The following is a 27,997-nucleotide window of genomic DNA, read 5'->3' as shown; positions in this document are numbered from 1 at the left end:
ACCGACTGCGCCACCCAGGCGCCCCTCAGATCTTCAGAATTTTGTGGCTCTGGTGATAGTGAAAAAAAAATCAGCAGCACGGTTCTAGGAAGGATGGGATGTTGATGGCACTGGGCCAGGTGCCACACTTAACGCTTGTTTCATTCAGGTCTCCGGCCAGGAGGAACCCCTGTCACTGGGGTGAGTCCCGTTTGAACAACAGAAAGAATGAAAGAATTTGAAGTTGTTTGCAAGAGGAAATGGAAACAGTGCACAGAAAACTGAGGAAGGGGTCATCAGAAGGATTTTTACAGAAAATAGTGGATCAGTCATCCTTTGTCAGATTATATTGGGATCAGCCATGAGTCCAAACAGCGAGAGGGATTTGTGTTAGCTACAAAGGAACTATTTGCTGATAGGACAGGCTATAAAATGGTAAAGCGGGTCTTTAAATCTCGAACTGAATGCCATCCATTTCGGGGGTCTGCGCTGATCAAGGTATAGACTTGCTTGAGTAAAGTGGTGTTGTTTACCAGACATATCAATGTCTTTCCCACACCAAAGAGTCTGGAATTTGTCTTAGTGACTCAGTTTTACTTAAGTATGCTTATTTTAAGAAAAAAAAAATTATTTCAGGGCTGATCACAGACTCATTTAAGCACAAGGAATTCTTTAAGAGGAGCGTCTTACCAAAATGTTACCTTTAATGGCTTTAGAAAAATCCCTGGAGTGCAGAAAATCTCATTGGAACATCTATTAATGTTTACTCTTTAAAAGCATTTTTAACAAGGACATCAAGATTGCAGGTGAATTCCTCTAGTTAACATAACAGATATTTGAAGTCGGTCAGATTCCCGTGTATTTGCCACTGTTTGTGGAGTTGGGAACAATGAAACCCAATACCCTGCAAGCCACAAAAGAGGTAAACAAAAAGACAAACTTAGCACGTTTCATTTCTGAATTGCGATGCCCAGAAAAGAGAACAATTCAGAGAGTTGCTTTTAGCATTTACAACTCAGTCAAAATTGTAGAGGTGAGCAACTTTTCAAATTGACTTTTCTCATAGAGGCTGTGGGTTAAAAATCATTGAACAACCATTTTTGCTTAGCACATGGCAAACAGGTTTTTTAATCCGATGTTTGGGAAGGTTATTCAGTTGCGGTTTCTGCAGAACTTTAAACATAATAAAAAGGGAATGACTGTTTGGATGCATGGGGTATTATATATATTTTTATTCCTCTTAGCCGTTCCTTGCACTCATAAAGGAAAAAAAAAAACCAGCCACCGAGGATTTTATAGGTGGAGTTACAAGGAAAGGGAAAAGAAAGTTAAGAGGAAGCATTTGAAATGATAGACTTTGCAAAGCAATAAACTTCTATTTCAAAGGATTTCACAAACAAAGTCTACTGATCGGGCTTTGTGGGAAGTGAACCTGAGGTGCAGGGTAACCAACTGACTTTCCCAAGGTCACTGCCCACAGTGGCCAGCCAGGGCAGCCAGAGTCTTTGGGCCATCTGCTCGAACAAGTTTTCTGCTCTCCAAGAGTAGAAATTTACCCACACGAGCCTAGTAATGGCTAGGAAAACTGATTTACAGTAAGCTGTAGTGGAATAGCTAATGTTATCCTTTGCAGGCAGGATACTGAAAGACTGACAAAGCCATCAGTTCAAAACTGAAAAATAAAGAAAACCAGAAAAAGAAATCCTAAGAAAGCCCCACACCCTGCACTCAACGTGAAGACCTTGTATAGGAAATATACAAGTGAACGTTAAAACTTTTCCCATGAATAATTATGAGCAATACTGAAATTCTCAGGAAGAAACCCAAACTTAAGACATTTCAAATGCATCATAGGTAAGTTTCGTGGCATAAATAGGAAGAAAACAGTGTGATCTTGCTGATACTAGTTAACAGCTACGACGAGCAAGGGATTGTGGAGAGAGAAGAAAGAAATTGCAATGAACACGTTGAGAGATGTTGAAAATCAGAGCTTCAGGAAACTGTTCATGGGAAATTGATGCTGCTGTGAAGACAGTTTACCTAGAACTAGATGTTCTAGATATTTCGAGTTCATTCAAGAAGAATTGAAGGGAGTGCTCAAGAGAAGGGCTGGGGAGTGTGGCGGGTCCCAGACAAGAACTGGCTTCAGGTGTGTTCAGAGTGGTCTTTGAACAACATCCAAGTGAAGGCAAAGGCTTAAAGGGCGTAGACGGTTCCTTCCAAGGCTTTCTTGGGTCCTGCTGACATTACGGCAAAGATCATGCCCTAACTATGACCTTATGGCGTAAGCTTCTCCTTGGGGCTGCTGTTTTTCCAGTCTGTCTTTAGAACAATTAGATTTCCCTTTGATTACATTATGAGGGCTATTTAGTAGAGACCCTTGAAATGAGAGCAAGGTGAAAGTGGGAATTTCAGGAGAGGTGTATTTCTCAGAAAATAGTTCCATGGGGTTTTGCTTAAAAATCATTGCAATGTAGCAATGCAATTTGGGACACACTGAATCACAAATTCTGAGGATTCAGAAGCAATTTTCTTGATGGAAATGTAAATAATATGGAGGGTATGTGCGAAGAGGAAGAAAGAGAAATTAATTTAATTCCATTTGCTGATGCGACTGTAGCACGACTATTTTTAGGTATAATCCAAACAGTGCATATCTTCTCCATTTTGATTAGTAGCAAATTGGCAGGGATTCAAAAGAATTAGTATTTCTCAGCACATTATGCCAGAAACGTACGAATAAAACTAAATTATCTGTGCCAATGTGTTTAATTTGAATTAGTGCTAAGGTTTTTTATTTATGCTTTTCCTTCAAAAGAACTAATGGGTCCAGCTTTGTTAAAGAAATTCTTTTAAAGCTTTTCACATATGGCAGCAAAACTTCATAATTTTCCATGAGACCCTGACTTAAAAGCTCTTGCTAAAAACTTAAATGATAATACCATCCTGATAACTTTCGGTGTAGAATTCCCGTCTGGCAGCGTTACATATTTGCCAGAGGAAGTTAGCATGTTCAAAATGCAAAATCAAAATAAGCTAGGAAAATGTGCTTTAACAAGGAAAGGTTTCACAACAGCCATTTAGAAGTTATTAATAATTCTGAAAAAGAAGTTATTAATAATTCCAGTTCCAAAGAAAGAATGGACTGAAAAAACAAACTCCATTTGCAAAGTTTTATATAGACAAGTTCACCGAGGGATTCAGCTATGTGCTATACCAATTATACATTTCTTCTTTGGAGGGAGAATTTATAGTGGCTGGAATATCTTGTTACACTGGAGCACTTTGCAGCGTGCAGTGGAAATAGAATTTCCAATGTAGCGAGGATCAACGAATCTCGATCACATAGAAGGTCACTCTTTTAAATTTAAGGTTTATGCCTTTGGAACTCGTGACACACAAGCCCATGGCATCAGGTTGACTTTCTGCGTATTCTTTGCTTTCCTCCGTCACTTCTGGTGTGTATTATTTTACCAGATTAAACAGGATTGGCAGTTCTCTCCTCCCATTGCCACAGCTGTTGGGATTGACAGCCCAGCTTCCTGCATTTCTATTGCAAATCAATGTCTGTCTTCTTCAAAAATAACAAAAAGTAGTATTCATGGCTAGTTGGAATCACCGACACAGTCTGTTTCCGAATCCTTGTAATCCTTAGGGGACTCAAGGGATCATAGAAAAATCTTTTCCCATTTCCTACAAATATATAAAACTGGTCCCAAGATTATAGCTGTCTCTTCTAATTCACTGAAGAGTTTAGACTACGTAGTTAACTTATATATATTTGTTTGTTTGTTAAAGTTTAAAAGCGTTCCATGATTTTAAAACCTGAGGTTTGATGGGCCTGGAAAAATGTCTTTTTATTTAAATGCAAAGACTTATTTAAACAAAATAACAGTGAGGAAGTCAGAAAGTGAAGCATTAACCTGGTACTTGAATGTTCTTCAGATAAAACTGTAGGTGTTGTCTATTAATTGTCTGCTATAAATTAAAATAAAGAACAAAACCCCTTACAAAATGCATCGTACATACTCATAGTGGGGTAACTGAGGATGAAGTGGGCTCTGTTTTTTCCCTGGGGAGTGAGTGAGATTTCATTCTGAGGTCCATTTTATACTGTCCAAACTAAGTTTCTTTCAGTATTTTTCTTTGTATTTTTAAATAAGTGTTGCCATCTTCCCCCTCCCCACTTTCCTTCCTCCTTCCTTCCTTCCTTCCTTCCTTCCTTCCTTCCTTCCTTCCTCCCTCCCTCCCTCCCCCCTCCCTCCCTCCCTCCCCCCTCCCTTCCTCCCTCCCCCCTCCCTTCCTCCCTTCCTTCCTCTTTCTTTCTTTCTAAAGGGGTTAAACTTCATAGCAGCTTTTGTTCATACAACCTTCTGTTGGTCTCTAAAACATCTACATCATTAGCCTTTCTCAGAAGACTGTCTCCTGGTCTTTAGAATATTCCACTGCAAAAAAAGGATAATCAGTCTTGACTTTCCTGAGAAAATAGTTTCTTCATCAGAAAGTTCAGTATGAGTCAAAAACTTTATACTCTTCACTTTGGTTTCTTTACAGTCATGAAATATAAAGCTTGCTTAAAAATACAAAGATAAATACTTAAACTTATTTTGGAGAATGCAGAATCGATCCCAGGCTGGAATTTCACTATACTTTCTTGGGGAATCAACTTTATGACAAATATCCTATCCATTTGGGTGTCACAACTTTGCTAGGAAATTACAAATTTTCACATTTGCCTTTTCCTGTGACCTTCCCACCCTAAAATTCTGGGAAAATGGTCTATTTAATCATACTAGAGAAGAAAAACGTTTACTTAAAAGCTGTTTTTATACATTTTTACTTAAGCATAAAAGCAGTGTTCATGCTAACCAGCCATTGGAGAAATCTGTACACACTGATTGTCATCTGTAGGCTGTGATTTACTATTGGAAAACACAAACAAGCTGTGGAAGCCACTTACCTCATTGCAAGTAGGCGACTGATTATTCAAGGAGTTGGGTTTGTTTTTTTTTTCCTCCTGCGTTTCTGTGCAAAATTGCAATTGAGCTACCTGGCTGTATCACTTTTTTTTTTTTTTTTTTTTTAAAGCTACACCATCTCAAATGTTACTTCTTAAGTCAAGTGCAGCAGATAGGATCTTGAAAACATCTCTCAGTAGTCTAGAATACCTTGAATCCGGCTGTGAAAATTTAGGGCAAGTCTGCAGCTCTCAGTAGGTGCATGCCTTATTTGGTCTAGAGGCATTTTGCTATGTTACTGAGTCATGAAAAGCTATTAAAAGAGCGCTATGGGAAACCCAGCCTATATTTTGAACAAAACAAACTGTCTTTTCCATTATCACTGACCCTTTACAGACACGCGGTACGTAATCTTGATTGTGCTTCATTGGTATTTATTGCACATGGACCAATCCCTCACACAGTAGTTAGTTGCACCAGAGTATAAATACTTGGTAAAACACACGGAGGAAATACAATTTACAGGCGGGTGCTAAATTTTACCAGCAGATTCACGTGGGCACTTGGACATAAAAAAATAATGATAAAAATCCTTAAGATAATTATATTTATAATATGGATACAGTTACAGTACCATGATAAGAGTATAAAAATGTATTTTTCCAACAAATCATTAGCTCAAGAACATAACAGACAACAGAAGTAGAGTTTTGAATTTTATTTTAGTTTTTTAAGATCTGCCCCCTTCCCCTTTAAAAAATATTTGATTTCTTTTTGTGCAAGTCATACCTTCTGTGGATATTACAATTCCTAACACTGTGCAAAATGGGATTTGGAACCACTCTTTGTTTTGTTTGTCGTTGTTGTTGTTGTTGTTTTTTTTGTTTGTTTGTTTTTGTTTTTTCCCATGTGTGCAGTAATCTGAACTGTTTCCTCTTGTTTTTGTTTTTTGTTTTTGTTTTTCTTTTTCTGTCCTGTCTTCAATGGACAGAGTTACATGTCACAGAGGCTCAGCGCCTGGTCCTCCCAACTAATATTGATACATAAATAAGCTGTTTAATATAAACAAGTCTTTCTATCTTGCTGTGCAATTTGCACAGTGTGAGGTAGAAACCCCTCAGCCTGACCACCGAGGCGCGCGGGGACTGCAGGTTTGCCCTACAAACAGAAAGCAAGGTGACGCTTGTTCCAAGAATAGCTTAAAATTTCTTGAAACGTTCCTTTGCATCCATCCTTTCCCTCTGCTTTAAGAACAGGAACCATCATTACTCAGGAATTAACAGGAACTTTCTCTGGAAAGCAAAGGGAACATGTCCTGACAACTGTCATTCCCCCTTCTCTCTCCGGTTGACTGCTCCTGTTCCCGGGAATGGGACGGAAGCCCAGTTGATAGACTCCCTGCTTCTCCTTTCTACTACCCAGTCCTCGAAGCAAGTGTCAAAAACCACCTGGAAGTGGGGGTGGGGGGGTGGGGGGGAGACAACCCCCCCAAACGGAAGATGCATCACACGCACACACCAAAGAAGGCCGAAGCACGCACAGAAAAAAAGAACCAAGACAAATCTGCAAGCCACTCTCCCAGCCCTCCCCAAACTTTCCTTTCTGTGCAACGGTCCGCGGCTTTTGCGTTCGCCTTGGAGGATTCAGACCAGCTTTGCGGGCTTTGAGTTCACCTGCTCTGGGGCTTGCGTAAACACGGATCTCTCTCCCCTGGGAAGCCAGTGGGGGCGCCTGGGCGTTCTCGCTCCCGGGGCGCGGGCGGGGGAGGGGGGCGCGGGCGGCGGCCGCGGGACCCTACACCTTGGATTCCGAGGCGCCCGCGGGGCGGCCCGGCTCGTCCAGGCTCGAGTCGCTGTCCGCCGCCGCCGCCCCGCCGTTGCAGCCGGCCCAGGGCTCCAGCAGGCGCGCGGGCGGCGCGGCCCCGACGTCGTCGTCGTCGTCGTCGTCCGAGGCGGCCCCCGGCGACGGCGGCGGCCGGGTCCCCGGCAGGCAGCCGGAGGCGCGCGGCCGGTCGCCGGCGGCCGCGTGGCCCCCGCGGGCGGCCCGGCGCGCGAAGCAGAGCAGGCGCTGGAAGGCCTTGCGGAAGTCGGGGCTGCGGCAGTAGATGATGGGGTTGAAGGCCGAGTTGGCGTAGCCCAGCCAGTTGAAGAAGACGAAGAGGCGGTCGGGCACCAGGTCGCGGTGGAAGGCCTTGACCACGTTGGCCAGGAAGAAGGGCAGCCAGCAGAGCGTGAACACGCCCATGATGATGCCCAGCGTCTTGAGCGCCTTCTGCTCGCGCAGGGCCACGAGGCGCGAGGGCCGCCGCTTGCTGATGCGCCCGTTGGCCAGCGGGGCGGCGGCGGCGGCGGCGGCGGCGGTGGCCGCGGGGCGCGGGGAGCCGGGCGCGGGCGCGGGCGAGGGGGGCCGCGCCGGGCCGCTGAGGAAGCGGCGCTCGCAGCTGTCGATCTTCTTCACCTGCTTCTGGGCCTCGCGGAACACCCGCAGGTACACGAAGGCCATGATGCACAGGGGCACGTAGAAGGACACGACGGACGAGGCGATGGCGTAGGCCCGGTTGGTGACGAAATCGCAGCACTTGGGGTCGTTGTAGCAGCGGCGCGCCTCGTCGCCCTCGGCCCGCCACCAGTGCATGAGGATGGGCAGGAAGGACACCAGGGCCGAGATGGCCCACACGGTGCACACCAGGGCCCGCGCCCGCGCGCGGGTCAGCAGGCTCTGGTAGCGGAAGGGCGACGTGATGGCGAGGTAGCGGTCCAGGGCGATGACACACAGGGTCTCGATGCTGGCCGTCACGCACAGCACATCCACCGAGGTCCAGAGCTCGCAGAAGAAGGAGCCGTACTCCCAGCGGCCCCGCATGACGATGGTGGCCCCGAACGGCACCACCAGCAGCCCCATGACGAGGTCGGCGCTGGCCAGGGACATGATGAAGAGGTTGGTGAGCGTCTGCAGCCGCGGCGTCTTGGCGATGGCCACGATCACCAGGACGTTGCCCGCCACGATGAGCAGCACGATGAGCGCCATCAGCAGGCCTATGCCCGCCGTCCACTGCTGCGACAGCGGCGCGGGGCCCTCGCTGGTCGGGGTCAGCGGCGAGGCGGACGGCGACGCGGGCACCAGCAGTCGCGCCGCCGTGGCCGCGCCGTCGGGGAGCGGCGCGGCCGACGACAGGTTGCAGGGCTCGGAGGCGCCCAGGGCGAGCGCCCCCGCGCCCATGCCGAGCTGCGGAGGCCGGGGGCGGGGGGTGTGGCGGGGCTGGGCCGTGGTTGGGGAACACCCCAGGGGCCCGGGCGGCGGGGCGCGCGGAGGGAGGTCGCGGCCAGGTCAGGGCAGCCGCTGCGCGGGGCCGGAGGCATGGGCGCCGGGCGCCTTCCCCGCCGGAGCCGTGCGCTGTCGCCGCCGCCGCCGCCGCCGCTGCTGCTGGAGCCGCTGCCGCTGCTGGAACAGCCGCCGGGACCTCAGCATGTTTCTGAGCGTGCTGAGCCCGCAGCCCCGGCACCCAGCACCCACCCCACCCCGCTCCCACTCCCCCAAGCCAACCCCCGGGACCTCGCGTCAGGCGCCTGCAGCCAATCCGGGCAAAGGCACGCCCCTATCTTGTTCCCCCCCCCCACCCCCCGCACCCTCCCACCTCCCGCACCCCCCTCCCACCGGCCGTTCTGCTGCTCGGGGGAGTCCGGGGGCAGATCGCCGCACGAGCGCCGCCCCCGCCCCCGCCGGTTCCTGCGGGCGCGCCCTTCCCGCGCTCGCGGGTTCCGGGGCCCCGTGCCCTTCTACCCCACCACTGCGCCCGGCTCCCACCCCCGTCCCCGCCGCTCCCCGAAGCTCCCACTCTCTCCCGCAGTCCGCCCCCTCCCGCGCCCTTTCTGCCTCTGGCGTTTGGCTCCCTCCTTGCGCCCCCGCTCCACCGGCATCCTCTCCACCTCCAGTGCCCAGGTTCCCTGCCGAGCCGAGCGCGTGTTCGCCTTAGCGGGGAGGGGGCCTCGGCGTTCCCTGCCGAGCGCCGGAGCGCCTCGGACAGTCTGTCCGCTGGGGTTGGAGGAGTTCGGCTGCCGGGTTGTTTCTCGGATCCGGCAGCCTTGCAGAGTGTGTTGTAAAACCCCTCCCCCGTCAAGAGGGGACCCAGCCAGCCTGCGTCCTGCCAGCTCGGGGGACCGGAGGCGGGTGTCAGTGGTTAGAGGAAAACTTTCCAGCAGAGCGCCTTGCCGCCTTGCCGGAGCAAACCTGGCATCTGTCAAGAACGCTCTCTGTGCGCTCTTCCTGCAAGGAGCTTCTGTTCCAGTGCAGTAGACGCAGAAGGCAAGCGAAGGTTTGTGCATCTGAACAGCTAACGCTCCTCAGCCCCAGCTAATTACTACGTGAGTATGACGCCACGGTGTGTGTCGATATTAAAAAGAGAGGCTCAGGGAAACACAAGTGTGAACGTAGAGTAAATGACACCGCCAAGAACAAGGAACACATTTGATTGCATTTCAGACTCTCCACGTTCAGTGATAACACCTGTATTTTGTGTTTTATTACTCACATGGTTTTATATTTTGAGCTGGGTCACTGCAAACAAAAAGGTGCTGTTCGTTTTGGTTGACGTCATGAGCTGACATTTCAGATTCCTCGCGCTCCGCTTGCCTGTTTTCTCCTTTGCCCAAGTTCCCAGATTCTCAAAACTCTAGGATTAGTTTTGGAGGGATGAGAGGAGAAAATATGTAAATACTCAGGAGGGTTAATATCCTATAGCGTTTAAAGTTCTATCCCTGGTTTTCCAGTCGGCCAATGAATCAGTTTGAAATTGGTGAGTTGTTAGCCCAGCTGTGGGTGGATTCTATGTAGGGAACAGCCACCATGAACACAGTGTAACAGTGGGACTGCAAGCCCCCTCTCTGTTCTGGCCATGGTGACGTCCTCAGCTCAGCCTTGAAAATAAAAAGCCTTTAATGGAATCCTTGAGAAGTAAACAGCTTCTAAATACCCATGTAAGGGTGCCTGAAAACGTTATACAATGCTCACACTGGGTATCTTCCTAGCACTGGAAGAAAAAGAATACAGTCTGGAAGGAACCCCAACATCTGGACCAAACTCAAATTCTTACCTTGCAGAGAGAGACTGAATTTCACGGCAACCCCAGTCAGGAGCTTAAAAGCAATGCTGATTCAGTTTATAAAGTCAAGCAGTTTTAACTACCTTCTCTTAACTTAAATCCAAATGTAAATTTGCTTTAGGCCCAAACTGGATAGTCAATCAGTGTTTCAGGGCGGGTGGGTGTGGGTGATTTGTTTATTCACCCTTTTGCGCCAGGACTTGGCAGCCTAGTTCTGCCAAGTCGGGAAGGTTGAGAAGGGGGAACAAGGAAAGGAGGAGGGCTAGAAAGAGGGGAGGGACAGGGACGGCACCCTGAGTTTAGAGTAAGCTCACGAAAGCCTTAGTTACCTGTCACTGCAAACTTGTCTCCCCTTCAGGCTTCCTTCTGTTCCCTCCTCCCTCGAAAGACCGTCTCAAAATAGCCAAGGGGTGGGAAAGAGTTGAACCTGACTGCCCAGGAAAGGGGTTCTGAGTGCCCGGCCATGGAGTGAGGTGTAGGGAATGTGGGAGGAGGCCTTCTATCCTGCTCCATCTTCTGTCAAGAGGTGTTACTGGAATACTGTGTGCCAAGCTTAAGTGCCCATGATGGGCCAGGGGATTGCATTTCTGTGAGCGATAAAGCCAGAACATGGTTGGAGAGGTTCAGTACAGAGGCCTGGATGCCAGTAACGTTACCATAGGTATAAATATCTATGTATTTGCATGCATAGATATTATGTATAGATACATGTATTTGCGTATATACGTACATGTGTAAACATACCATGTATTTGAGCGTGAGATTTGACTTGTCACAAAACTCTCCTGAAACTTTTTTTTCCTGTTAAATCAGAGATATGTCAAATTTCCCCAAATTTCTGGATAATAAATACATTAAATCACAAATATTCAAAACCAGAAGTTTATTTAAAAAAAAATTTTTTTAATGTTTATTTATTTTTGAGACAGAGAGAGAGACAGAGCATGAACGGGGAAGGGTCAGAGAGAGAGGGAGACACAGAATCCAAAGTGGGCTCCAGGCTCTGAGCTGTCAGCACGGAGCCTGACGTGGGGCTCAAACTCACGGACCGTGTGGTCATGACCTGAGCTGAGGTCCGACGCTCAACCGACTGAGCCACCCAGGTGCCCCAAAACCAGAAGGTTATTTTAATAGGAGTTCCAACATAGAGCTGCAGGCGTAAAGGGGTCCCTGGCATTTTGAGGCTTTCTTTCAGTTATACTTATGGAAAAGTTTGAAATAGTCTGTGCTCAACTAGAGTTGGCTTTCTTTTTTTTAAGTTAAAAATTTTTTTTTATTTTAATGTTTGCTTATTTTTGATGGAGAAGGACTGGATATGATTGGGAGAGGGGCAGAGAGAGAGGGAGACTCAGAAACCGAAGCAGGCTCCAGGCTCTGAGCTATCAGCACAGAGCCCAACGCGGGGATCAAACCCATGATCTGTGGGACCATGACCTGAGCTGAAGTCTGCTGCTCACCTGACTGAGCCACCCAGGCACCCCGGAGTTAGCTTTCTTTTAAATAACATGTTCTCAGATCTCCTTTAAATCCTACATTCCATGACGCTTTTGGGGGGACCTTTTTGAGCTAACTTTCTTTTTGCCCTTAGAGGAGGATATAGATTAAGAAGAAAAGGTACAACATATCCCCTTATACAGGTATCACATGTTGCAAATTCAAAATGAAACTCCGCCACGTCCCCATTCCCTCCTGGAGATTGCGGAAAGGAATCAGTTCTTAGGAACCCACTGATTGGACAGTAGTTTACAAAACAACAGAAAGCTCCAAAGATAAATGCTGATAAGCACGTGGAGAGGTAGTAGGCTTCTTCCCCCTCCCATTTCCTACCCCCACCTCTGTTCCATCCCTCTCCATCGTTCCATATCTGAATGTGCCACGGTTTCCCTTTGATCTCCCAGTCTCTGTATCTCCCTGCTCCATTTAATCTGGGATACCATAGTCAAGTTAATATTTCTAAAATGCTGCTTTGAAGCAAGACGCTTTTGTGTTCAGAAACCTTAACTCCTCAACTTGGCATTTAAAAGTCCAGTTCCAAATGGCCTTTCTAGAATTATCTTGTCCCTGTCACCCTAACTTGCAGTTCTGTGTTCTTTTTCCTTTTTGGATCTGTACTCTTCGTCTTTTTTTTTTTTTTTTCTTTTTTCTTTTTTGCATCTGTGGTCTTTCTCATTCTTATGGGGTTCTTTCCACTAAGAATCTCCTCCTTCATGTCCATTTCAATGGATTCAGTATTCAAGATTTGGCTGGTATGTTTTTTATTTATTTATTTTACAGTCATCCCTGCCCACTGTTTCTGGGAATGATCCCTCCTTCCTCCACCTATAGTAATTACTTTGCTAATTGCATTTCACAAGGCAATTAACAATATATCGCCTTTCGACACCTCTTATATTGTTTTCCTAATTTTCATCTGTTTTTCTTTTCTCTTCTCATATGGATTGTAAGCTCTAGAGCCAGAACTGTCCCATAGTTTTTATATTTCCCATGTTTATTCATATTTACTTAATTCACATTAAGCTTTGAGTCATAAATAATGTTTAATTAATTAGAATCTCATTTTTACTAGTATGGAGACATAATTGAGTGTTTTTGGAGTTACAGTCTTCCCTCATGCTTAGAATTTACAGTAAAAATTCATATTCCTATAGTCCAGTCCACTTTTTCATGTAAGCATTACAAACTATAAAATTCAAGGTAGGCTCATGAGATAAATAAATCTATATCATACTCAGTAATGAATAAAGTGGGACATACGTCATGGGTTTTCGAAAGGGGTCACATAAGTCTGCATCGATGAAAAGCACGACCTAATCTTCATAAATATTTCAGGTGAATGACCTTTTTCCTCGGCTTTCATTTGTGATACCATATATACAGGCATTTCTGCTCTGTGAGGATAGCTGATGACTGGAATCTCATTTCAAGTTCTAGATTGAATTAAAGGTCTGCCCAGGAGTGATTGGTAGTATTTACCCCCACCTGTGGTTGTAAGCCATGAGCTTGGCTAACACGTTTCCATTCTTGAGTTGAGTTTTGGCTCTTTTGATAAAAATAGGAGTTAATAGCCCAACTGGACAACTGCTGGGATGTGGGCCAAAGGACATCTTGGGGGGGAATTTCCAAGCAAAGCCCCAAGAAGTGTATCAAACCAGTAAGTTAGCAAAATTTGCCTTGAGGCTGATGGTAAATGGCGGGATTTGTTAATCAGAGCTCAAGGGGCTGTTTCAGAGGAAAGATACACAACTTTTCCCATCAAGCAAAACTGCTAAAACAGTCACTCAGGGCTAACTAACCAAAGAACAGCCTGCACCCGTGGCTGGCACTTAAGGTCATATGCTGGGTTGGCAGCCACAATTTACACAGGGGCAAGCAACTCCATCCATTGTGATAAGAACGAGGACAGTGTAATCACTGCGAAGCCTGGACTGTTTGGAAAATTCAAAAGCTCTCCTCTCTCCCACTTCCTCCCTCTTTCCCACCTCCTCCTCTTCCTGGTGTGTCCAATGACTACACCGAGCAACGCTAGAGCCAATAAAAATATTTTTCAAAATTTGGCTGTACTGGCAAGTGTTCCGACCCGGGAGGCAGAAGATCCAGGTTGGTATCCTGGCTTTGTCACTTTTCGGTTTGACCTTCTGCAGTGGCTTCATCTTTAAAATGGATTTACCGTCGGTTCATGGTAAATGTATGTGAATGTATGCGAAAGCTTCTTGAAATCTCACATAGCACTGTGTGTTTGTAACACGCCAAATTCCATCTGATCCAATCCTCATGACATTTCAGCACATGAAAGGGGTCGGTTTGCTCGTATGAGAAGTCCATTCAGTTAAATAAGCTTCTCTTTATCAGTTGGACTCTTTTCTCGCACCAGACATTAATATGACTCAGAGGCTGGATCAGAGTGAACTGTGTTTAAATGCTTTTATCTTTAGTAAATTATCTTTTTAAAAAAAGTCCTCCCTCCTCCCTTTTCTTGTGTGCCCTTCCCTAGTATATGCCCTATTCTATTTTTTTAAAGGTATTTGTTTATTTGAGTCCCTGAAATAAATTCCTTTAAAGTATTTCGGTGGTGAAATATTAGAAGTAAAGGAAGGATTTTTTCCCTCAAGTCATCTACTTAGTGCCATGACTAGTAACTTAAAAAAAAAAAAAAAAAAAAAAGAGGAAGGCAGTGCAATATAAAACTAAAGCTAACTTTCAAAAATTCTGTTCTTGGGGCACCTGGGTGGCTCAGTTGGGTAAACGTCCCGACTCTTGATTTTGGCTCAGGTCATGATCTCATGGTTGGTGGGTTCGAGCCCCGCGTCAGGCTCTGTGCTAACAGCACGGAGCCTGCTTGGGATTCTCTCTCCCCCTCTCTCTGACCCTCCCTGGCTTGCTCTCTCTCCCTGTCTCTCAATAAACAAACAAACAAATAAATAAATAATTTAACAAATCTGGTTTTATTCAGTTATATTACAAATAAAAATGAATTGCTCGTCAGCTGAAATCTTACCTTTAGGTGCCCCTGGCACCAGGAATATCATTGCTGCACATGAAGAACATTTGGCTGGGAGTCGTCCTTCAGTGTGCCCGAGTCCAGAGCCTCTGGTGACTGTAAGCTGTACTAATTATTGAAAACTCTAGATTTTATTTTAACAGAATCTTACCATGTCCCAGATAAAACGATTATGTTGTACCAGACTAAGGAGTTTGCAGCACCAAGAATCCCCTAAGCCCTGTGTTAAGCTTCTGAAGAGGAGGAAAGATCCCTTTTAAACATTTTAGCTCCCGTTTATTCTGGCCACGTAGTTGGTCCTTCATAAATTCCTGTGGGATAGAGGAACCACTTAAAAGCTTGTGTCTAGTAGATTCTCCCAAATAAGAGAAGACATTGTCTTTTCCTTTCACCCATGGAACATGGCATCTGGGTCACCCAACCGAATGGGATTGCCAATGGGAACCAGTGGAAGAAGCTGGTTGTCTGCTCAGCCTCTGGGTGGTAGACCAAATCATTTACATTTCTTTCTCTCCATTCAGTACTTTGAGTAGACCAAACAGGTATTTTCTTTCATATGTGTTTTCACTTCTTTGCATTGTATAGATATTTTTCTAGTTAACTTACTCATTATGCATGTACTATATAAAAGCCCATCCAGAACCGCTCACTATATAGAGGCATGTCAGGTCCTCTGCCTTGGAAGGGGCGAGTCTGAAGACACTCGTGAGACCGTGTTGCTGCTACTTGGATTTTGATTACCAGTGTGGTCAGACTTCGTGCTTTGAAAATACGCATCAACCTTAGATATGTCATTTGTTTTCCACAATGCCTCAGCTTTGCAGCCCCTTGAATAAAACCTATTAGAGACTTTCATCCTATGGTAGATTTCTGTTTCTAGAGCATTATCCCCTAATTAAATGTTGTGGGGGCAGTGCCTTTCTTTGTAAACCCCTTCTAAATAGAAATTACTTTTTACACTGGCGGAGAAATTATTGGATTTCCTTTCTCCCCATTTTAATCTGGAGAAACTGAAGCATAAGAGGAAGACGTGCTTAAGATTTCAAGGAAAGGGAAAGGGAGTTCTTGACTTTCCTGCCTCCTGAGCTAATCTTTAATTACCAGAACCTGCATCCTTAACAGATTTTGGCTCACCTCTGGCTACTTGTCAGTGTAATTCAATTGCATGATATATTTGGGGCCTGGAGCAGGTCATGGAGTAATTTTTGGAATACAAAGCCCTGAACAAGTGAAGAGATTCTATCATGCAATGTTTATTTGTATTGTTCAATTGGTTTAAGTATAATAGGTCTGGAAGAATAATCATATTTAGCCACACAAATGAAATTCTCATTGTGAGTACATTTCAGTGTGAATTTCCAAAACTGCCACATGAATGCTAACTCTGAAGACAAAAGAACACCAAAGAAAAGCCAAGCAATTAAGCAATTTGGCTTTATTGTTTTGTTTGTTTTTAAATCTGTAACTGGAAAAAGATTTCACGGAAGACTCTTGCTGAGAATGAAAGACTCAAAAAGTTGTGACAACCTTGGGGATTTTATTTAAGGGTCTAGATAAAGCTGCTTGGGAGTTGGGAACAGAAAATGAAAAAGCTGAACGTGCTTGGCCATTCTGCATCCTTTTCCAAACCAGGTGGAGCTGTGAGGGTCTCTGAAATGCCTAGAGAAGGCACTAAAATGGTATTGGCATAGTTCTGAAAATATCTCTTTACTTATCCTGCAAATGTCTGAAGTGACGATTTTACTCTGACTTGTCATCATCTCCATCACGCTCCCTGGTTTTTCTCTCTCCTGCTGCTGACTACTCTGTGGCAGCATTTTTCACATCGCCCTTCCCCCCACCCCATTACTAATTTATTGTGTGCCTTTTCGTAGCTATCTTGTGGATCACAATATTGTCTTGGCTTATAAAATTCCCATGCATATATCCTCGTATGTATAGTTTTCATAAATCCTCGTCTGGGAAGTGACTTAGAATAACAGTAATTTATTAAGTAAGTTAAAAGGCCACAGTTAACCTTGCAAAAAAAATCATGCTCAGTATTTTATAGCGTAGCCGGGCTGGATGGGAGAGTCTGAAAATATCCCTGGCCTATGCAGTTTTGTTTCAGAATGCTTTTTATTACATAATTTCAAATTATGGCATTTAAGCAAGATTATGCTAATTTTAGTGATTCTTTTTTTCAAATGTTTATTTATTTTTGAGAGAGAGAGAGAGCACGCTTGTGCACACGAGTGGGGGAGGGGCAGAGAGAGCGGGAGAGAGAATCTCAAGCAGGCCCCGTGCTGTCAGCACAAGAACCCAACAGGAGGCTCCATCTCATGAACTGGGAGATCTTGACCTGAGCGGAAATCAGGAGTTGGATGCTAAACTGACTGACCCACCCAGGTGCCCCAAATTTTGGTGATTAGTTTTGACATTTGCCTCTCTCTATACCCTAATGATTAAGAATGCGGGCTCTGGAATCAGACTGCCTGGGTTAAAATCCAGGTTCTGCCACTTAGCAGCTGGATGACTCGGAACAAGTTGTTTGAACACCTCCGGCCTCCGTTTCGTCATCCGTTTAATGGAAATAACAATGTCCCCCCTACTCGGGCGCTGTCTGGAAGGAGTCAATAAGATAGGGCATAAAGGCATCTGTCCTAGCGCTTGGCTTCTCGTAAATACTTAATAAACATCGGTGCTTTTTTTTCTTTTCTTCCCCATGTTTTGTTTTTAACACCAGCTCCAGCAGCACCGCTATAGGCCGCGGCATAAAGCAGAAAACGCTTCGTTTTATGCAAAACCGAGGGTGGCAAAGAAGGCAGCTTCCAACGAGTGGAAATTGGATAATTGAATCAATGTGTTCTTTTTTAAAAGCGAGAGGATGTAGTAAAGTATCTAATTTGGTAAGTACTCTTTTGGTTTCAAAGGCAAGTTGATTCCTTTGTGGTCATTTAATCTGATTATCGTTCCGCTTGGGGAATTAGCATTTCCTAAACTAATTTTGCATCATGGAAAGGTCATTCCAGAGAGAGTTCCATCCTATGGTATAGCCATATTCCAAGTATATGAAACCAACAATGACAAAAGAAAGCCCCACTGGGCTCTTGCGAGAGAAGTCTATTTCCCTGGAGAGTATTGATCCAAGCTGCTGCTTTTCATGGTGTAAATTCCTAAGACCTCAAGGAGGCTGGAAAATTCTCTGGTGACCTGCTTTGTGTCCATGCAGCCGAGCCCTGCAGTTATCCCGAGTATAAGGGGTCTTACTATATCATCCCTTGCTGGTAGAGAAGTCAGCAACAAAGGAAGTTTTCCCAAGTCTCTGAGGTTCAGCCCCTAGGAGAGTCTTTCCGATCCTAACTCGGAACTCTTAATTTTATTTCAGACACAGTTTCAATGCCTTGTTCTTCCGGATTCTGTTCTTTCGTAACAGACTGGGAGAAACAAACTGGAGCGAAGGAGTAAGAAAGGTGCAGGGGGCGGGCAGAGAGGACATCTGGGAACTTTCTGTGAGAAAACAGGGACGCGAGTGATGCCATTTACTGCAGAGACAGTGTTCTGTACCCCACAGTCACCTGATGATCCCACATCATTTAGAAGGTTTAGATTGTGTATAACCGTCCTCGGCTTAAGAAACACAGTGTGTGCGGTGCCTGGCTGGCTCAGTCGGTTAGGAGTCCGACTCTTGGTTTCAGCTCAGGTCATGATCTCACGGTCTGTGAGTTGTGAGACCTGCACTGGGCTCTGTGCTGACATCACGGAGCCTGCTTGGGATTTTCTCTCACCCTCTCTCTCTGCTCTTCTCCTGCTCTCTCTCTCTTTCACTCTGAAAATAAATAAGTAAACTTAAAAAAAAAAAAGAAATGCAGTGTGCATCTTAGAAATATCTTTATTAAGAAATAGTACTATGAAAATTTTGGAACTTCTTTTCCGGAACACTTGCATTATTTAGAAAATGAATTTATATGGATTGTTTGATTGTTTCGTTCTCCAACGATGCTGGATCGGTGAGGTGTGAATTAGACGGTTAGAAGTCCAAAATCAAGGTGCCAGTTGGTTTGTTCTGAGGGCTGTGAGAAAAGGGTCTATCCGGGGCCTCTCCCGTTGGCTTATGGCTGGCCGTCTTCCTTCTGTGCTGGTCTGTGTCCAAATTTCTCCTTTTGATAAGGACACCGGTCATATTGAATTAGACCCATCTTAATGGCCTTATTTTGTCTTCATTACCTCTGTAAAGATCACGTTTGAAGATCCAAATAAGGTCACATTCTGAGAGACTAAGGGAGCCCCGAGACTCCAACGCGTGTTTTTTTCTGGGGGCGGGGAGGGACGCATTCAACCCATAACATAGACGTTACTCACGCGTAAGAAAGTTTGACACCTTATGTCCGGGAATTCATATTATGTTTTCTAGGACTGAGGGCAAGCAGAATGGCTTCTCATGTTTCACACTAAAGATGGCCCCCCAGGTAAGTGACACGCAGACCCTGGTGAGAACAGTCACCTTTGCTGTAGGATTACAGCCGGGCACAAAGTCACGAATGCCACAGGCTGACTGTGGTCAGATCAAGACGTCATGTACGCTGAGTAAGTAGCCTGGGTCTTCATTCAGAGGGGGAGGGGCGTGTGTAAGCCACATCCCTGTCAGTGTGTGCTTACAGTAGGGTTAAATGGGCTGTCCTTTTATAGCTTTCATTACAAACCAAGAAACCCGACTGTTGTCTTGCAAGTGAAATAGAAAAATTCAGGTTCACGTTAATAATTCCCGCTCGAGGAGAAAAACCAGCTGATCCAACTGGTTGATCGTACAGACTACTTTTCAGCAGGTTGCTCTGACATTGTGTGGACCCACAGTTGGGCTTGCCAGCTGCAACATGGGTGTTATTATTATTATTAATTTTTTTTTCTGAACCAGAACTAGCATAACGGTGATTGACTGGGTTGGAGAGATACAACAAACCTTTATAACTGAAGAACAAAACTGGCCTTTGAGGCAAGATAAACTCAGGTTCTGTCTCCTATAGAATCCACTGAAAAACAGGATTTTTCTGACCTCGAAGTAATGATTTTGATGGAGAAGGTGATTCAGATCCTAAAATATTGGCAAGCAGGGGTCTGACTAAGAAATAACTCCCTTCAGTATATTGATTGAGATTTATGATGAAATCTGAGGCTCACGAGCATCTTAATTTTATCCATCCCTAAGTGGTACATCTAACTGTCCTCTGTGGACACAGCTGGTAATGTTTTAACCTGTGCATGGCCACAGACCGAATGAACGTGACTTTTATGCCCCCAATCCAAACACCAAAAAACTCCACCTGATTAAGTTCCAAGAACCCAATCTGATCATTTGTGTTGCCGTTTGATATTAAAGAATGGCTCTCAGCTGTCCTGGATGCCTCTGCTACAGGGGCCGAATATGGAACCAGATGCCTAAGTATAAACATCTGAGGATCTCTCTTAGTATAAAATCCAAGGATCTCTCTAACACAGTGTGAAAGCTGAGGATCTCTCTAACATAGTATGACATTCTGTGTTGCAGGGATGCCAAGTCCTCCTTGCAGATAAATTTGCTACGTGCGTGCTGTGTACACAGCATGAATTTAGATGTATATGAAACAGTATGTTTAAAAATGTCACATTGAAGTGTTGTTAATGACGAGATTAGTTCAGTGGAACAATCTTACATAAGCTTGTACTTAAAGAAAAGCTCAAATCTGTGCATCTAAGTATTATTTAGTCATCTGCTTGTGCAACTATATTTTTAACTTAACGTATGATGAACAAATAGTCTTTCTGCACTCCCAGGCTGTGTTACTGCAGTGTGCTTTATTTTCTTCTCAGTTTCCTTCAGAGCACATGACAGAGAACTTTCTTTGGAAACTCCATAAAGTTAACAGCATCCGTCAGAAAGCACTAAACCAACCAAAATTAAAGATGTAAAATACAATGATAGGGCATGTGCATTCTTTCCAGGGCCATGTAACAGAAACCTAGATCTATGTCACATTCTCTTTTATTCTTTTTCTTTTTTTTTCCTATTTCTTTTTATCTTTACTAAAAACATTGTGTGTGGCCATGTAAAATGTCTGCCATCACTCCTGAGTGACCAAGAATCTTTATGAATTTTTAAAAATTTTTTAACGTTTATTCATTTTTGAGAGAAGGAGAGAGACAGAGTGTGAGTGAGGGTGGGGCAGAGAGAGAGGGTGACACAGAATCCGGAGCCGGTTCCAGGCTCTGAGCTGGCAGCACAGAGCCCGATGCAGGGTTTGAACCCATGGACTGCGAGATCATGACCTGAGCCGAAGTCAGACCCTTAACCGACTGAGCCACCCAGGCGCCCCTGGAATCTTTATACTTTTGTTAATTGAAGTATTGTTATTGTCACAGTATTAATGGTAATATACAGCTGTAAAAATCCACTTGCCATGGGATGTAGGATAGGAAGTCTGTATGGAAGACTTGGACCCTGTCTTCAAGAAGTGATCTTTAGAGAGTTTCCTTTTCTTCCTTCCTTCCTTCCTTCCTTCCTTCCTTCCTTCCTTCCTTCCTTCCTCCCTCCCTCCCTCCCTCCCTCCCTTCATCCCTCCCTTCATCCCTCCCTCTCATCTTTTCCTTTTTCTCCTTCTAACTTCATTGAGGAATAGCGAACAAATACAATAGTACATACATTCGAAGTATACAATGTGATGATTTGATATACATATACATTGTAGAATGATCACCGAGGTCAACACGTCTATCACTTCATATAGTTAGGTCAACACGTCTATCACTTCATATAGTTACCATAGTTAATTAACTCTTTTCTGTTTTGTGGTCAGAATGCTCCTGTTCTCTGTTTCCATGAAATTTTGTTATTGCTTTGTTTTGTTTTAGATTCTATAGTATTTGTCTTTCTCTGTCTAGTTTGTTTCAGAGAATAGTGCCTTCCAGATTTATCCATGTTGTCACAAATGGCAGAATTTCCTTCTTTTGTCGCAGCTAGATACCGTTCCGTTGTATCTATACACCCCATTTGCTTTATCTCTTCGTCTGTCAAAGGACATTTAAGTTGTTTCTACATCTTGGCTGTTGTGAAAAGTTGCAATGAACACGAGAGTGCAGATATCTCTTTGAGGTCCTGATTTTCCCACAAGTGGGATTGCTGAATGTTATGGTAGTTCTGGTTTCAGTTTTGTGAGGAACCTCCATACTTTTTTCCATTATGGCTTTGCCAATTTACATTCCCACCAACAGTGCACGAGCATTCCCTTTTCTCCACACCCTCACCAACATTTGTTATCCCTTGTCTTTTTCATAAGAGCCATCCTAGCAGGTGTGAGGTGATATCTCAGTGTGGTTCTGATTTGCATCTCCCTGATGACGAGTGATGGGTGTCACTCGTGATTGGTCAGAACCAGTGACTGAACACCAGACACCATGCTAAGGGTGTCATTTGCAATATCCCATTTACTTCTAGTAACAGCCTTGTCGGGTATCATGTTTGCTTTGTACAGGAGGAAATTGAGGCTCAGAGAAGTTGAGCGATTTGCTCCAAGTTTCACAACTAATAAATGATGGAGCAGGACTTCCAACCCAGGTCTGTGTGACGCCCCAGCCAGAGCTCTTGACCACTCTAAAATAATGCCTCATTTTTATTTTTTTCCTGTCTTGAAGCAGCTTCATTTTCGGAAACTAAGATCCAAATTCAAGTGATTTAAGAAAATCTTAAGTGAATACTATGCAACAACGTCATGTGGTTTTTTTCTGTGCTTAGCTTTTGTAAAAACTTTATTTATAAGGATGTTTTCCATGAATGCACAGGGCCGGTTCTCCATGAGTTTCCAAATTCTGCCTGTTTGGCATTTCCTCTCTTCTGCTGTTACCATGTTAGGTCTGCCTCTCAGCTTCCTGGAGAGTCAATAATTATGCCCTTCTATTTTTAAAAATTAAATTGTATTAAATTTGTGGGGTTTTTCTTCAAATTTTTGTTTAAATTCTAGTTCGTTAACAGACAGTGTAATATTGGTTTTGGGAATAGACTTTAGTAATTCATCATTTACATACAACACCCAGTGCTCATCATGACAAGGACCCTCCTTAATGCCCATCCCCCATTTAGCCCGTCCTCCGCTCCCCTCCCCTCCATCAGTCCTCAGTTTGTTAGTTTTTCCATATCATGAAGAGTCTCTTGTGTTTTGCTTCCCTCTCTTTTTTTCCCTTTCCATATGTTTATCTATTTTTTTCTTAAATTCCACATATGAGTGAAATTATATGGTATATGTCTTTCTCTGACTTATTTCACTTAGCATAATATGCTCTAGTTCCATCCACGTTGTTACAGATGGCAAGATTTCATTCTTTTTCACGGCTGAGTAATATTCCATTGTATGTATGTATGTGTGTGTATATATATCTCACATCTTCTTTATCCATTCAACAGTTGATGGACATTTGGGCTCTCTCCATAGTCTGGCCACTATTGAAAATGCTGCTAGAAACACTGGGGTGCATGTGCCCCTTCTAATCTGTATTTTTGCATCTTTTGGGTAAATTCCTAGTAGTGCAATTGCTGGGTCATAGAGTAGTTCTGTTTTTAACTTTTTGTTTTCCAGGGTGGCTGGGCTGCATCGGTTTTAATTCCCACCAACAGTGCAAGAGGGTTCCCCTTTCTTCACATCCTTGCCGACATCTGTTGTTTCCTGTGTTGTTAATTTTAGTCATTCTGACAGGTGTGAGGTGGTATCTCATTGTGGTTTTGATTTGTATTTCCCTGATGATGAGTGATATTGAACATCTTTTCATGTGTCTGTTGGCCATCTGGATGTCTTGTTTGGAAAAATGTCTAATTATGTCTTCTGCCCATTTTTAAACTGGATTATTTGTTTTTGGGGTGTTGAGTTTGATAAGTTCTTTTTTTAAAAAATATTTTTAATGGTTATCTTTGAGAGAGAGAGAGAGAGAGAGAGAGAGATTGAGAACAAGCAGGGGAGGGGCAGAGAGAGAAAGACACAGAATCCAAAACAGGCTCCAGGCTCTAAGCTGTCAGCCCAGAGCCCCACATGGGGCTTGAACTCACGAGCCATGAGATCATGACCTGAGCTGAAGTCAGATGCTTAACCGACGGAGCCACCCAGGTGCCCCTGTTCTTTATAGATTTTGGATACTGACCCTTTATCAGATATGTCATTTGTAAATATCTTCTCCTATTCCATAGGCTGCCTTTTAGTTTTGTTGATTGTTTCCTTCGCTGTGCAGAAGCAACAATTATGCCCTTCCAACACTTTCAAAATTTTGTTCCAATTTCCGTGACCAACAGGGAGAAAATGACCATTAACGGGGGGGTGCCACCACCGGGAACAGCATTGACAAGAGGGCTCCTCTCCCCACTTGGGGCCATGGCAGCAAGCTAGCCTTTCACCTTTAGAGCTTTTCCAACACAAGTCAGCTAATCCTGCGTCCCCTCAATTCCATAAGACACCAGCCAGGCCCTCCAGAAGATTCTCTTAAAGCCTCCTGCTTGGTTTGAGGGCGGTGGGAAAGAGCCATGCCTCTGCAAAGAACTAAAGAGCAACGCTCAAGCCTCTGGTAAAGACCCTCATGATGAGGCCAGGCCCCTGTTGTGGTGTTTTGGGTCATCCTCTGTAAGGTCTGCCTAGATGGTCTAGCCCCTCTCTTTCGAATGCTTGGGTGCCTAACACACCTTGTTCTCCGCTGTGGGGTCTCAGCCCGCCCTGAGCATCGAGAAGTCCTTTGTTAATATCCTGCTGCACATCGTTTAGGGAGAGTTCAGCACACAGTTGTGATCAGAATCATGGCGGAGGCAGTGATGGAAGGGGAGGGATGCCCGAGAAGGGCATGTAGTGAAGTGAGGTTGCTGGAGACAAAGGGTCGGGGGCGCTAACATGTGAAGTGCCGAGTCAGGGAGAACCCCACGTACCCAGGGGAAAGCATCCCAAAGGCTCACATGAGACCCTGGAGACGAAAGAACACCTAGAAGAGAATACTTTCGAGGTAGCGAAGAAAGAAGAGCTTCAAGAGAGGGGGTGATACAAAAGACCAGCTCCCTGATACTTCAAGAGCTCCTAGAAATCAAGAGTGAGAAGACTCTCAGCTCAACAGAAAATGGGAGAAGACCGGGCTCAGGTAGCCCTCGATGGAGGAGAGACGGATGGCCCCTGAATGTCTGTAATGATGTTCAGCCTCACTCTCAGAGGAGTTGCAGGTGAAATCTACCCTGGGATCTATTTCCGCCTCAGGGAGGACGGTACGCTGGTCTGGCAACAGTGCTCCATTGCAGGGCGGATGGGAGCACTCTGACGCAGTGCTGATCAGAGTGCAAAATGGTTCCGCCACGGAGCAGGCGAATGTGGCAGTGTCCCCCCCGAACCGCACACGAAGTCACTCTTTGACACAGATGGTCACTTGACTCTCCTTGCAACACATTTCCCTTTGGGTTCTAGGACAGCAGCGTCTCTGGTTTTCCTCCAGTGTCACGGCTTGTGCCTTCGAACCTTCTTTGTTGACTATCCCTCTTCTGGCTGACCTCTTAAATTCTCACATGCTTGGGGCTCAGTCCAGGGCTGTCTTGTCTGTCTCTGCCTGATCCGGAGGTCACCTCGTCCAATCACCCTGCCTCTGTTTGTGATGTATGTATGTATGTATGTTTTGGCGTGGTAAAATACCCACGAACATAAATTCCACCCTTTTAAGGCGTGCGGTTTAGTGGCATTTACTACATTCACATTGTGGTGCAACTGCCACCTCTGTCTGGTCCCAAAACATCCTCCGTCACCCCAAGAGAAAACTCTGTACCCATTCAGCGGCCACTGCCCATTTGCTCCTTTCTTAACCCCTGGCAACTTCTCGTCTGCCTTCTGTCTCTGGATTTGCTTATCGTGGATGTTCTTGTATAAATGGAACCATTTGCCTAGCGTAATGTTTTCAAGGTTCACGATCCACTTTGTAGCGCGTATTAAGGCTTCCTTCCTTTCCGCGGCTGAATAGTATTCCGTCGTGTGGTTATTCCACATTTCATTTATCCATCCGGCTGTTGGTGGCCATTTGGGTTGTGTCCACCATTTGGCTGTTTTCAGTAGTCTTGCTGTGAATATTTGTGTACGAGTTTTGCTTCCAATTCTCTGGGGTCTATACCTGGGAGTGGGATGGCTGAATCCTGTGGTAATTCTAGGTTTAATCCAACTGCTTGCTTTTTTTTTTTTTTTTTTTTTTTTAACACCCATAGACTGATGACTCCAAAATCTGTATCCCTGGCCTGATTTCTCCCAACTTTCTCCTTCAGATCTCTTCTGGGATTCAGACGTCTTACAGTTGACTTGACTTATCCAGCACTGAGACTGTTAGTCTCTACTCCCTCCAGATTCCTCCTCCAGTCTTCCCAGCTCAGGAAATAGCACTGCCATTCACGTAGGTACTTGGGTAGAGACCCAAGGGCTCTCCCTGAGTTTGCCCCTTTCCACCCCTCCCCAGATGCAGTCCATCAGCAAGTGCTGTGGGATCTGTGTTTGCAACACGCTCACCTTTTCCCTGCTGCTACTTTGGTCCAAGCCACCATTGGTCTCCCACTAGACCCCCCCGCAACAGACGCCGGCAACTTCCACTCCTGGCCCTAGAGTTTATTCTCTGCTCTGTAGCCAAGAGTGGCTTTTAAAAAGATATATATGATCTTAAAATAATAATTAGAAAAAAAGATCACTTAGCTTTTCCTGCTTCAACACCCCCAGTGGTTTCACATTGCAATTAGAACTAAACCCAAACTTGCTTCTGTGGTCGCAGGCGTGTGGTAATCTGTTGGCTGCCTCCCCTTTCCTTCTATCTCCCTGGCTCTCTGTGCTTTACCACACTGGCCCCTTTGTCCCTTGAGCTGGTGCCTGCCACAGGGACCCTGAACTTGCTGTCCCTCTGTCAGAAATTCCACGACGGTTCTTTCTCACTCCTGAAGCTTCCACTCAAGTGTTACCTCCTTAGGGGGTCCTTGTCTGACCACCCCGTTCCCCAAACTCAGCCAGTCTTGGTCTTATCATACCAATCTCTTTTTTTTTTTTTTCATTAATATATCGCTGACATTCCACATCCTTGTATGGAATTACCTTATTTATACCTATGTGTTTATTTTCACTTTTTGGTGTTTGTGCCCTGCCTTCCTCCCCCTTTCCCCAAGTATAAGCCCCACGGGGACAGGAATTTTGTCAGTATTTGTGGCTGTCTCTCCAGACCTTGGATATCGCCTGGCATCTGTGAGGCACAGAGAAAGCATTCGTTGGACGCTGTTGAAGGAGAAGAGTTCGACTCCCACCTGGTCCTGAATAAACCCTCTTGATCCACTACCATGGCTCATTTTTCTTCTCCTCCTCACCGACATACTTCTAGAAGGAGCAGATCATACCCAATGTATTTATCTAGTCATGTTTCTTCCCCTCTGTAACCCTAAACAACCCAGCTTTTCCCCCCACTACCATTCAGAAGTGCTTCCTCAAAGATTTCCGGAAGAGTCAAAACCAGTTGCCTTGTGCACCATGCCCTTTCTGTAGCATCTGACATTGTTAACCCCTGTTCACATTCATGAATCTCCCTTTGAAATGTTGTCCTGTCTTGGCATGACTTCTGGATCTACCAGGGGCATGGGAAAGCTGGGAATGCATCCCGGAGTGTCTCGGGAATGTATTGGGGGCTCCAGCCATCATACCTGGTGAGCAGGCTGGCTCTTAACCAGATAGATAGTCCAGAACGATTGCTATGGGTCAGTGGCATGAACTCCCCATGAAAAGCGCCAAAGGGAAGCCGCTCAAAGCTCCAAAGCCCCTGACTTCATTCAGGTGGTAACTTGGCAGTGGTATATCATTCTGGGTACCCGACAGTCAGGGAAGGTGCCCTCCACCCAAGGGTACCTGCTCTGCGTAGATGTCTCTGGGCTGTCAGTTGGTCTTTTTTTCTACAAAGTAAGTAAGATCCTTTTTCTGTGCCTATGGAATCTTTTGATACATTCCCCTGGGTCAAAGGTGTATCTGCCCCAGCTAGACACATGATGCTTTAAATCACAGCCCTTGTCTTGTTGCACTCACTTCCTACTTTGTGTGAGGGACATGGGGTTTGGGACTGCCCGTCCTCCCATCTACTGGCTACATGACCTTGGACAGGTTAATGCATACCTTATATCCTCTGGCTCCACATGTGACAATTGAGCAGAACCACTAGGGCCTCACGGGCACCTTGACTCTGTCACGAGGATGCCCAGAACATACAACCATCAGTGGCTCCCTATTGTCTTCTTAATTAGGTCTGGCATTCAGGCCCCCACCCCATGATCCTGGGTGGCTCCTTAGGTTTTGCTGTCCCCAGCATGCTGGGTCCTATGCCTTTGCTATGACCTTCCACTGCTTATGGGAGACCATCTTCCCCTTGAACTTTTCTTTGTTTTCTGGATTTTATTTTAAAAACAGCAACATGGGGGCGCCTGGGTGGCGCGGTCGGTTAAGC

At 45.3% G+C, this 27,997-nt stretch overlaps 1 protein-coding gene and 1 long non-coding RNA gene across 2 annotated transcripts; one reads left to right on the top strand and one right to left on the bottom strand.

Annotated features, from left to right (window-relative positions):
- Window positions 1-5,354: 5,354 nt before the first annotated feature.
- Window positions 5,355-8,187, bottom strand: ADRB1 (adrenoceptor beta 1). The gene has a single exon (XM_047073478.1). It carries the CDS (start codon window positions 8,154-8,156, stop codon window positions 6,732-6,734), a length of 1,425 nt encoding a protein of 474 aa, XP_046929434.1. The 5' UTR covers window positions 8,157-8,187; the 3' UTR covers window positions 5,355-6,731.
- A 182-nt stretch (window positions 8,188-8,369) lies between these two features.
- LOC124507155 (uncharacterized) lies at window positions 8,370-26,847 on the top strand. Its single transcript, XR_006960938.1, has 5 exons — window positions 8,370-9,298; window positions 17,259-17,421; window positions 18,927-19,099; window positions 25,803-25,927; window positions 26,735-26,847. It is a non-coding gene; the product is annotated as an uncharacterized LOC124507155 (long non-coding RNA).
- The last annotated feature ends 1,150 nt before the right edge of the window (window positions 26,848-27,997 follow it).

This window comes from Lynx rufus, unplaced genomic scaffold (assembly GCF_022079265.1).
Source record: "Lynx rufus isolate CCGP_SWC_20201006 ecotype Redwood Valley unplaced genomic scaffold, mLynRuf1.p SCAF_11, whole genome shotgun sequence".
NCBI lineage: Eukaryota > Metazoa > Chordata > Mammalia > Carnivora > Felidae > Lynx > Lynx rufus.
Note: the sequence above shows the minus strand (reverse complement) of the source record. Positions and strands in the feature narration are given on the sequence as shown.

Excerpts from the sequence above, each read along its gene's own strand:
- ADRB1 (XM_047073478.1), bottom strand. The coding sequence starts at position 8,156 with ATGGGCGCGGGGGCGCTCGCCCTGGGCGCCTCCGAGCCCTGCAACCTG.